The sequence below is a fragment of the Grammomys surdaster genome, unplaced genomic scaffold, assembly GCF_004785775.1.
Source record: "Grammomys surdaster isolate TR1022 unplaced genomic scaffold, NIH_TR_1.0 125672, whole genome shotgun sequence".
In the NCBI taxonomy this organism is placed as follows: domain Eukaryota; kingdom Metazoa; phylum Chordata; class Mammalia; order Rodentia; family Muridae; genus Grammomys; species Grammomys surdaster.
Genome location: NW_021620509.1, coordinates 1,232,486 through 1,244,721, shown reverse-complemented (window position 1 = coordinate 1,244,721; position 12,236 = coordinate 1,232,486). Strand labels below are relative to the sequence as shown.

General features: G+C 46.1%; 1 protein-coding gene and 1 pseudogene across 1 annotated transcript in view; one reads left to right on the top strand and one right to left on the bottom strand.

The window, feature by feature from the left end:
- Positions 1-1,135: 1,135 nt before the first annotated feature.
- Positions 1,136-12,236, bottom strand: part of LOC114639061 (leukotriene-B(4) omega-hydroxylase 2) — a 32,078-nt gene continuing 20,977 nt past the window's right edge. The window contains exons 7-12 of the mRNA XM_028787733.1: positions 7,594-7,660; positions 7,263-7,392; positions 3,616-3,749; positions 3,464-3,528; positions 2,819-2,901; positions 1,136-2,508 (exon numbers count right to left, since the gene is read on the bottom strand). Of these exons, the coding sequence (XP_028643566.1) occupies positions 2,331-2,508; positions 2,819-2,901; positions 3,464-3,528; positions 3,616-3,749; positions 7,263-7,392; positions 7,594-7,660 (657 nt within the window). The 3' untranslated portion in view covers positions 1,136-2,330. The remainder of the gene's footprint in view (positions 2,509-2,818; positions 2,902-3,463; positions 3,529-3,615; positions 3,750-7,262; positions 7,393-7,593; positions 7,661-12,236) is intronic.
- On the top strand, positions 10,823-11,305 carry LOC114639062 (annotated as a pseudogene).

The window sequence follows — 12,236 nt, the reverse complement described above, 5'->3', positions numbered from 1 at the left end:
CAAGTAAAAGACAGCTTAGGTCCAGGCAAGGTGGTACACAACTTTAATCCCAGGAGACTGAGACAAGCAGATCTCTGTGTTCAAGGCTCTCCTGGGATAAAGCGTGTTCCAGATCCAGCATGGTGGCACACACCTTTAAACTGGGTTTTACCTTCTGCTGGAGGCCTACGTAAGGACAATGGGGAAAAGTAAGGGTTCCTTTGAAGTGGAAACTTCTAGTTCTTTGAAAAGTCAGTTATGCCAAATGATGTTTTGCTGGGGCACACAGGTGAAAGGATGTCTTGCTAAAGCAAACACGTGAAACACTGTTTTCCTGAAGCAGACACAGGTGAAAGGATGTTTGAATATAGCAGTCACATGAAAGGACACTTGAAGGAATATAAATATGACCCCGCAGACAGTGGGAGATGAGCACTGAGCTTTGGTTTCCTCTGCCTCACTATTCTTCACTAAAGACATGTATGTATTGGTTCATCTTACAAAGCACTGTTGAGCTCAGCTTGTAACACTGTCATTGAGAGAACCTCACCAAAGAACTGCTCTCGAGGTTCCTGTGGCAGCTTGCTGCTTCTGTGGCCTCACCTTAGGCCGGTTGGCGAGCCTAGCGATTTCTTCAGGATTGAACTATAGCTTCCTGGTTCTGCTTGCTGAAAGGCCTGGACTGTAGCTGCTGGTTTGTGCCTGGTGTCTGCCTGCCTAGAGGACTGGTCTGCAGCTGCTGAATCATATTTACTGTTTGCTACTGGACTGAACTGTTACCCAAGAAGATCGAGCGCACCCCCAAAGAACTACTGCTGAGCAGGTCCACTTCCCCCACATCCTAGTAACTTTTCTCCTCCACTACCTCTGCTGGGTAGTGGGCTAGAAGAGAGGTTGAACCCTTATTAAAAGCAGGTTGCAAAAAAACATATGCCTATGTTCCTTCTTTGCCTGCCTGCACTTACTCCAGCACATCTGTTGGTATGTACTCCTTCATGATTCCAGCTTCTACAGAAGACCAACTAGCCTTATGGGACTGGACAACTACTAGACCCTTGGACTTTTCATTCACAACTGCCCATTGTTGGGTTAGTTGAACTTTCGTCCCAGGGAAGGGTTGAACCCCCAAAATACAGACAGGAGCTGATCTGATTGATGCAACTCACAGCGGGGTCTTTATTCTATCCAAGCTAGCTCGGGTCCCTCCAACGCACTGCTGTCATGCAGGACAGTTTGGGTGGTGGGAGAGCCTTGAATATCTATTGGAGCAAGGCTTTATAGTAAGGGGGGCTGAGTGTGCAAGCATCTTATTGGAAAGTTACTGTGGCCTTTAACATAATTGGCTGGTGTCAGAAATCATCATAAACCTAACTTCTGCTGCCCTCTGCATTGATGGCCATTAGGCTAGGGGTGGGCTTGTAACCTGGGGTGTAGGTTTGTTGGGGGAATAACCTGGTCTTATTGAGGGTGTAACCTAGAGATGCTCCTCTTGTTGGGGATTAGCCTAGAGACTGGAGCTAGGCTTACGTTTTGTTGGGGGGCAACTTGGAAACTAATGCTAGGTACCAGCCTGTTAGTCTACCTGAGTTCAAACTTCCGGTCAGGTCCTCTAAAATGGAGTCGGAACTTAAAAGATTTGGTCTCTGAAGACTACAGGCTGAAAGCCATTCCAATAAATCCCCTTAATATATAAAGACATCCCATAAGTTCTGTGACTCTAGAGAACCCTGACTATTACTCATGCCCAGCTGCTATAATGACACACTCTCAAAAGGTAAGGGACTGTGGTGATTTGGATGAGGATGACCCCTACGCTCATGTGTTCCTGTGCTTGGTCCCACATTGGTGGAAATGTTTGGGAAGAGTTAGGTAGCCTGGCTATGGTGGCCATTCTTGGTTTTCAATTTGACTACATCTGTAATTAACTAAAACCCAAGCTGTTTGGCACACCTCTAAGGGATTTTCCTTGACTAGATCATCTGAGGTGGGAAGAACCACCTCTAATCTGGGCCACACTTTTTTTTTTTTTTTTTTTTTTTTTTTAATTCAACCCAGAACCGAAACCCGGTAATGGCGGCAACTACAGTTAGGATTAGGACGAATCATTCCATTTCAGTTGATTTATCCAGATAATCCCTTACAGGAGTACCTTGCCTCCTGGGTGACAATATTAATCTTCACGACCCTTAAATCCTTCTACCGCTCAAACACCTTCCATGGCTCCCTGTGGCTCACATGAGGCGTGTAACCCGGATGTTCGGTGAGGCTCAGATAAGGTGACAAGAGATTTTTATTCCTGGAAATGCGCAGGCCGGTGGGTGGATGGGGCGGTCCCAGGCCAGCTGTGGGGGTCACTGCGCGCCTGCGCTGAGCGGCTCCACCTGCAGCCACAGCCCGCCCTCTGCGCGCAGGATCAGCTCTGGCTTCCTGCGGGGCTCCTTGTCATCCGGCAGAACGCGGAAGCGCAGCAGAGTCAGCGCCAAGGCCACTTTCATCTCGCTCATGGCGAAAGTCTGTCCTATGCAGTTCCTGCGGGAGGGCGGGGTGGGGACTCTGACTGTGCCCTAGACTCTACCCGGGACCAACACAGCACTAGAACCTGGCTGAGGGATCTGGGACCACGCATGGCTGTAGACATCCTCAGAGCCTACGCCAGATCAACAACAGAACAGACCAGGGCGGGATTCTGAGCACAGAGAAGGACTCTTCAACTTCTCCCTGGTTCCCCAAACCTTTGCACAATTCTGTGCAGGGAGGCAGAAAGGAAACTTTAACCTCCAAATACCCCAACTCCCCCTGTCCTCAGCCCTAGGCCCCGCCCCCTCAGTCCTGGCCTCACCTGGGCCCAGCCGAGAAGGGAATGAAAGCCAGCGATGACCTGCCCTTGACGTTGTCTGCTTCAAAGCGGAAAGGGTCATAGACCTGCAGGAGATATCAGCCAGGGTGGGTGAGGACCAATTGTCAGTGTAGCCAGGAGCAGACTCCTCAGTGTGCAGTAAAAGGTCAGAGTTTATTTATCTACCTCCTGGGACGCAGCGAGGAATAGTTGGAAACCCTGTATTCCATCCCAGCACCAGCATAGAACTGATGATTGCAAACCTGTCATCCCAGCAGGAGGCAGGAGGATCAAGGGCTCAGGGTCAAATCCTGTATAAGGACTTCCAGACTAGCCTGGGATTCCTGACACCCTGTTTTGTAAAACCCATGACTGGGGCTGGGGAGGTAGCTGAGTTGAAAGAGCAAACCTAGCAGGCACAAAGCCCCGGATCTCATCCCCACGTAAACCAGGCGTGGTTCTGCACTCCTGTCATCTCAACACTGAGGGGATGGAAGCACGAGGATCAGAAGTTTATGATTATCTTGGGCTACAGGTTAAGTTGAAGCCAGCCTGAGCTACCTGAGACCTTATCCAACAAACAAACAAAAAGACTGTCCTCTTGAGAACCCCACCCCATAACATAGAATTAAGAGGGACAGACAGCACCTCTGGGTCTGGCCACACAGCTGGATTGTGATGTGTCCCAAAAATACATATTCGGCAGATGACACCTGTGGGGGAAATGAAGCAATGAAGACAAACTGCTACAACCTGGATCCACTGTCTGCCAGATCCCTCCTCCCTGATGCTGCAGGCACCTTTAGGGATGACCCGGCCGTCTGGGAGCAAAATGTCCTGAGTGCAGCAGCGGGAGATTGCAGTGACGGGAGGATGCAGTCGGAGACTCTCCTTAATGCACATGGTGAGGAATGGCAGCTGGGCTAGGTCGTCCCTGAGGGGGGAAAAAATAAAACCAACTAATAGTTAACCAGATCAAAAATGAGAGAACGTCAGAGAACTTCAGCTCCTCTGTGATCCAGTGAAACCTTTCTCCCTGCTTTAAGTGCTAAGATGGATGAAATACTTGAGAATTGGAAAAACACAGGCTGACTAGATGGCTCAGGGAGGAAACGAAGCTGCCAGTAAGTCTGAAGAGGACTTCAATCTCCAAGAGAGACACTTAATTAACTAATTAACTAATGCAAAAAAAGAAAAGAAAAACAGAATCCTAACAATAGAAAGGCTGAGACAGGAGGATTATGAGTTCCAGTCCAGCCTTTGGCACACAATGGCACTCTGTCCCAAAAAACATTTATTAATTACCAGTTGGTTAGCATTCTGACTAATTAGTTAATTATGTCATTCTTAGTGATTACCTTATTAATTAATTGAAAGCTTTTAAAATCAGATAATTAAGAGTACCAAAGAAAGGTTAGCCAGGTGGCTTTACAATCTTTTTCTGAGAGAACAAAAGTGTAATGCCAAGGTTATAAAAGTTTACAAATGGGCAGGACAAGCTGGCTTAGTGTTTAAGAGGACCTGAGTTCAAGTCTCAGCACTACAGGCAGCTCACAACTGCCCCATACACTCCAACTCCAGAGTTGTGTCCTACTCTGACACATGCTTCTGGCCTCTGCAGATACTGCACTCACATGCAAATACCCACACACATAGACATATATAATTTTAAAATAAAAAAAACTTTAATTTAACAAGTTGCATACAAATTATTCGTTCTGGAAAAAAAGAGAAACCAAAATACAAAACAGTAGAAAGAAGACAAATAGATCTAAAGCTTTGCTTTTGACATTGTTGCACTAGAGACACTAGAAATGCAGTTAGCCAAGGTGGGGAAAAGGAAGGGAGGAATGCAGCTTGCGGTATAAGGGTGAGTGTGTCCTTTCAGCAGAGAGGCATTGCAGGTGGTTGTTTTGGTTTGGGCTTGTGCCTTAGTTAGGGTTTTACTGCTATGAAGAGACACCATGACCAAGGCAACTCTTCTAAGGACAGCATTTCACTGGGGCTGGCTTACAGCTTCAAAGGTTCAGTCTGTTATCATTATGGCAGGAAGCATGGCAGCATCCAGGCACTATGGCACTGAAGTTGTTGAGTCTTCTGCCTCTCATTCTGAAGGCAGCTAGTAGGAGATTGGCTTCCAGGAAGCTGGGACAAGAGTCTTAAAGCCCATGTCCACAGTGACACACCTCCTAAGAGTGCCACTCCCTAGGCCAAGCATATTCATACTACCACAGTTTATTTCGTTTTGGATTTGTGGTACTAAGGATCTAGCCCGTGGACTTGCACATTCTAAGTGAGTGGTCTACCACTAAGCCACACCTACAGCCCCAGGCAGAATCCATGGGAAAACATCAACCACTAATGAGCCAATGATATAGCTGAAATCTTTAATCTGTCTTCTTTTGGTATGTTGTGATTATTTAAAATGTTAGGACCTGATGCTGCTAAATCTGCAGCTGAAAATATGAACTCCAGAGTGCACCACTCACTCCTGTGGCCCAGCACCACATCTTCCTAAAGGCTGCCTGGTTGCTAGTGTTAGCATTCTGTCTAGCTCCACCCCACAGTTACCTGGCAACAGCCAGGTAGGCCTGGCCCACTGTAAAAGGGGCTGCTTGCCCCCCCCCCTTTGATCTCCTGCTCCCTTGCCTCTTGCTTCTCCCTTCCCCCCTCCATGTGATCATGGCTGCCCTCTACTTCTTTCTCTCTCTCTCTCTCTCTCTCTCTCTCTCTCTCTCTCTCTCTCTCTCTCTCTCTCTCCCTCCCTCCCTCCCTCCCTTCTTCCTCCCCTCTCTCCCTCCCCTCCCTCCCTTTCTATGCCTCTGCTGCTCCCTTACCTCCCTTCCCCATGCCCTGAATAAACTCTATTCTATTCTATTCTATACCATTGTGTGACTGGTCCCCCAGGGGTAAGGGATGCCTCGGCTTGGGCCCGCTGAGACATCCCCTTTCCCCATACCTCACCACACACACCCACAGAACATATTCCATATCTCTTTATCTTTCTATAAACACATCAGCTAGCTTTTTGTTTCTTTGTTTATGTATTCCTCTGTGATGGTTTGTATATGCTTGACCCAGGGAGTGGCATTATTAGAAGGTGTGGCCATGTTGGAGTAGGTGTGTCACTGTGGGTTTGGGCTTTAAGACCCTCATCCTAGCTGCCTGGAAGTCAGTATTCTGCTAGCAGCCTTCAGATGAAGATGTAGAACTCTCAGCTCCTCCTGTACCATGCCTGCCTTGATGATAATGGATTGAACCTCTGAACATGTAAGCCAGCTCCAATTAAATGTTGTTATAAGAGTTGCCTTGGTCATATCTGTTCACAGAAGTAAAGTCCTTTGAGACACCCTCTAAGGATGCCTCTTTGTTTTTTTTTTTTTTACAAGTTTTAAATTGTGTATATGTGCCTGTGTGTGAGTGTATACATGTGTACACACATTTTTATGCAGGTTCCCAAGGAAGCAAGTAGCATTGAATCATCTGGAGCTAGAGTTATAGGCAATTGTGAGCAACCCAACATGGGTTCTGGGAACTAAACTAGAGTCCTCTGCAAGAATCCTGTGCATTCTTAAGCACAGAGCCATCTCTCCATTTTTGATTTTTGTGTTTTGAGATGGACAGGGTCTTGCTATCCTACCCAAACCTTATCTTCAATCATATTATATATATATATATATATATATATATATATATATATATATAATATATAAATTTTTTTATGTCTTCAACTCTTGCTTCAAGGGATCCTTTTGCATCATCTTTGCGACTAAAGGGACTAAAGGTGATCCCCAAGACACACAGCTCACCTGATGTTTCTAAGAAATTCCAATAAACTAAGTTAAAGATTTTCTGGACAACTAAAGACTTGTACAGTTAGATCAATCTGGAAATGAAAGATTAAGGAGAACCTTGAAGAATCTTACAAGGGCCTTCAAGATACACACAGCTGGCCTGCCAGTCCTTTGCTCAAACACTTCCCCTGACTCCCGGTTACCCTGGGTTAAAATCGAAGTCACTAACACCGCTTTCCCAGTCCATTGACACTGGCCCCAGCTGCCACCATCTGGATTCATCACAGTCCCACCACAGGAACTCGAATACACACACATGCGTGCACACACATAGAGATGCACACGCACATGCAGGCACACACATGCACACAAGTATGCACAAACACAAGTATGCACACACATGTACAAATATACACAGAGGCATGTGCACATGCAAACATGTACATGTACACACACACATGTGCACATGCACACCTTCTTTCTGTCTCCAATACCCTCATTTCCTCTCCTCCCTCTTCACCTCCATCTCTCAAAGCCTTTGTACCCTGTGCAAATGCAGACCTGCTCTTCTCTTCTTTCCTCTGCCATCTTTTCTCTTCTCTAGCGAAAAGAGCCAGGAAAGGGGCTCAGAAGCACTCCAGCACCTGACTTACCACTCAATCTCCTCAGGCTCACGGTCCCTCAGGAGCTCCCGCACCTCCTGCCGGCAGCGCTCCTGGTATTCCGGGTGCCTCGCCAGGTTGTACAGGATCCAGGAAAGCCCACTGGCTGTGGTGTCATGGCCTGAAAGGCACAGGCTGCCTGGGATCTCTGGACTGCTTCAGCACCACCAAGTGGACAGCACTAAGGTGGCTCACCCCACCCCCATCCCACCAGGAAGGACACAGAAGGGGAAGAAGTAGAAAGATCCAGTGTCCACAACCTTTGGCCAGGATGCCTAGACCTCAGCCCTCTCTGTAACAGTTCACAGGAACACTCACTTACCTCCAAACATGAAGGTGTTAGCCTCCGCTCGGATGTCCTCATCAGACAGAGCCTTTCCATCTTCATCCTGAGGTCAAGGCAAGAACTTGAGTTTAACCTCTGGGATCTATATAGAAGGAGAAAGTCTTTTCCCTCAAGATGTCCTCTGACCCTGCTATGTGCACTATGGCACAGGCACCCACACAAATAGACACCACAATTAGTTAATCAGTCAGTAATTAACTGATGTGATTTTTTAGTGCTAATAAAATTGAAAGCAAGAGTCTTCTCTCCTGGGAGCCCTTTGGCTTGCATGCCAGTGAGTGGCACTAAGGACACCTAACCTTACTTCATAGTGTAGTTTCCTCTCTCCCTTCCTTCTTCCTTAATCCTGCAGCCATCCCCCACTCCCTCCCTCTTTACAGGGAAGAAGATACAGATGTCACAACTATTGTACATAAGCCCCCAGCCTCTTAGCACCTGAGCCTTGCTGCTTGAAATAGTTGCCGTTAGCCAGGGCCAGGAAAATGGTTCAGTCGGTAATGCGCTTGCCACTCAAGCCAGAGGACCTGAGTTCAGATACCCAGCACCCACATAAAAGCCAGACATGGTAGCCACTGCCTGTGAGCCTGGCACTGAACAGATGGACAGAAGTGGATTCCTGGAGCTCATTAGCTAGCCCGTGTGGATGGTCTGTGAGCTCCTGTTTCAGTGACAGACTGTGCCTCAGAAAAGCTGGTGAGAGCTCAGCGGGGACCACCAAGCCAAAAGACCTCAGTGAGATACCAGAGCTCACACAGTGGAAGGAGAAAGCCAACGCCTTCAAGTGTTCTCTGACCTGTAAGTGCACGTGCACACTCTCACAACCAATCCATCGTCAAATAAAATGTAATCAGAAGGCAAGGCAGAGGGGCAGGAAAAATCCTGCAGTGGTTCACTTGCTATTCTTGCAGAAGACCAGGGTTCAATTCCCAGCACCCAGTTACTGGCTCAAACTCCAGTAAAAGGAGATCTGAAGCCATCTTCTGACTTACATGCATACAGACAAAACATTCATAACCTAAGTCTAAAACCATTTTTTAAAAGCAAGATGGAAAACAATGAAGAAAGACACCCAGGACCGACCTCTGTTCTCTGTGTGAATCTGCACACATGGGCAGAGCCAACCTCTGTTCTTTGTATGAACATGCACACATGGGCAGGGCCAACCTCTGTTCTCTGTGTGAACATGTGTACATGAGCACAGACCCTCCTACACATACATGTGAATACATGCACACTTTTAAAAGTACTACATACACAGCTGAAAGTATTGTATTGCCCAATAAGGGAACCTTGGAATGGGAGATTTGCTGTCATCCTGACTGCTGCTACTGCAGACAGAGCTATTATGACCCAGGGCACTGAGGCTACTGCCACAGTGTCAGAGGAAGAGGTACACACTGCACAATGATACTAACTTCTAAAACCCAAGGTTCTTCAGAGCTTCATCCATGGAAGTTCCTGTTTTATCATTGCTAAAGCCATGGATGCATGCTGTCCTCCGAGCCTCTGTCCTCAAATACCTTCCACGGCTGCCCACCGCCCAAAATCTACCTCTTTTCTTTCCCTCAACACTTTTTTTTAGAAAGGGTCTCATGTAACCCAGACTCATTCTGTTTGATATCCATTGATATCAGACTCATTCTGTAGCCAAGGATGGCCATGAACTTCTGATCCCCTGCCACCAACACATGAATACTGAGATGACAAGCAGGGACACTAGGCCCTGTTTATAAAGTGCTGAGATGGAAGCCAAGGCCTTGTGCATGCTAAGTGAGCACTATATCATCTGAGTCCTATTCTCAGCCCCAGAGGAGTGAGGAATCAGCTCTCACTGTCCCCTGGTATGTGCAAGACTCTGTCCCTGGCTGATGGGAAATGCCACTTACCCACCATGACTGAGTCCCTCCTGCAGATGTATGACCCTTTCCGCTTTTTAACCTAAAAACACCAAAGGCAGGTCACCGAAGACTTTATTCCCTTCTCAGCCAGGCCCAGGTGAGTCCAGGGACCTGGGGTGATTGTTAGGGTCTGGGCCTGACAAATGGGGATGGGAAGAGTTGGCATGGTTGGTATTCAGGGTCTCCTTCCTGCTCTCTGTACAGGGTATGTGCAAAGGTTTAGACTTATAGTTGGAATGATAAGAACAGTATCCCTTCCTTCCGATCTGTGCCTGAGCACTGAGCAGATCTTGGACTTCAGCTCTGCATCCTATCCCACAAAACCCAGAGGAGGTGGGGCTCCCAGGAGCTCTAACCCCAGCAGCATCTTAGGTAAGGAGACAACAACACCCACCCCAAACAGGGAGAAACTGGGACCCATTGGGACCCAGGAATTCACTCCTGGCTGGTAGCACTGGTTCCGTCAGGTCTGTGCCTAAGCATTGAGCAGATCTTAGGCCCCAGCTCTAACTCCAGTAGTAACACCCACCTCAAACAGTTCTGACACAACCAAGACAATAGGAAAGACAGGCTCCAGTCAGAGACATCGCAGGTAGTACTAAGGAGATCCAGATGGTGAAAGGCAAGCACAAGAACATAAGCATCAGCAACCCAGGGTACTTGGCATCATTAGAACCTAGTTCTCCCACAATAGAAAATCCTGAATTCCCCATATCACCAAGGAAGCAAGATTCAGATTTAAAATCACTTCTAATGATGATGATGATGATAGAAGACTTTAAGAAGGACATAAATAACACTCTCAAAGAAATTGAGGAGAACACAGGTAAACAGGTAGAAGCCCTTAAAGAGGAAACACAAAAATCCCTTAAAGAATTACAAGAAAACACAACCAAACAGGTGAAGGAATTGAACACAACCATCCAGGATCTAAAAATGGAAGTAGAAACAATAAAGAAATCACAAAGGGAGACTATCCTGGAGATAGAAAACCTAGGAAAGAAATCAGGATTCATAGATGCAAGCATTGCCAACAGAATACAAGAGATAGAAGAGAGAATCTCAGGTGCAGAAGATACCATAAAAAATATTGACACAACTGTCAAAGAAAACGCAAAGTGCAAAAAGTTCCTAACCCAAAACATCCAGAAAATCCAGGACACAATGAGAAGACCAAACCTAAGGATAGTAGGTATGGAAGAGAGTGAAAATTCCCAACTTAAGGTAGAGGCCTTGTTCTCGATTCTTCTGTGTGGTTGTGAACACTGTCAGTCAGCCCTGGGCCTGTGGTCTTGAGACCAAGCACCATGCCGACGATAAAGTTGCAGAGTTCTGATAGAGAGATATTTGAAGTTGATGTAGAAATTGCCAAACAATCTGTGACCATCAAGACCATGCTGGAAGATTTGGGAATGGATGATGAGGGAGATGATGTTCCTGTTCCTTTACCAAATGTTAACGCAGCAACTCTAAAAAAGGTCATTCAGTGGTGCACCCACCACAAGGGTGCCCCTCCTCCTCCTGAGGATGATGAGAACAAAGAAAATCGGACAGATGATACTCCTGTTTGGGACCAAGAATTCCTGAAAGTTGACCAAGGAACACTTTTTGAACTTATTCTGACTGCAAACACCAAAGGTTTGCTTGATGTCACATGCAAGACTGTGGCCAATATGATTAAGGGGAAAACTCCTGAGGAGATCTGTAAAACCTTCAATATCAAAAATGACTTTACTGAAGAGGAGGAGGCCCAGGTATACAAAGAGAACCAGTGGTGTGAAGAGAAGTGAGCTGCTGTGCCTGTCACTGTAGCACCAGAAGGGTTGTTCCAAATGCTAGTTGCACTGCTCTGTTTGTAATTGTTAATATTAGAGATCAGTAGACAAACACAGCCTTGTCCTCACTGCATGTGTAGTTCCAGTCCAGATCAGACCTGTGGCTGAGTTTCTTCTATGAGCAGAAGTTTCTTTCCCCTCCCCCATTACTCTGAATAAAACTGAACTATGGGTTGGTTCTCTGTGGAAAGTGGCATTTGGGGCTTTCCCTTTTTCTGTAAAATGGGGAAAAAAAAGATTCCCAACTTAAAGGGCCAATAAATATCTTTTTTTTTTGGAATTCAGTTACTTCTTTAATGATAATAATAAATATCTTAATATAACAAAATTATACAAGAAAGCTTCCCTAACCTAAAGAGCGAGATGCCCATAAACATACAAGAAGCCTACAGAATGCCAAATGGACTAGACCAGAAAAGAAATACCTCTCGTCACATAATAATCAGAACACCAAATGCACAAAACAAAGAAAGTATACTAAAAGCAGTAAGGGAAAAAGACCAAGTAACATATAAAGGCAGACCTATCAGAATTACACGAGACTTCTCACCAGAGACTATAAAAGCCAGAAGAGCCTGGACTGACATCATACAGACCCTAAGAGAACACAAATGCCAGCCCAGGCTACTATACCCAGTAAGACTGTCAATTACCATAGATGGAGAAACCAAGATATTCCATGACAAAACCAAATTTACACAATATCTTTTCACAAATCCAGTCCTACAAAAATAGTAGAGGGAAAACTCCAATACAAGAAGGGAAATTATACCCCAGAAAGAGGAAGAAAGTAATCTTCTTCCAACAAATCCAAATAATATAGCCACACAAACAATGCCAGTGCTAGTAACAAAAATAACAGGAAGCAACAATCTCCTTTCCTTAA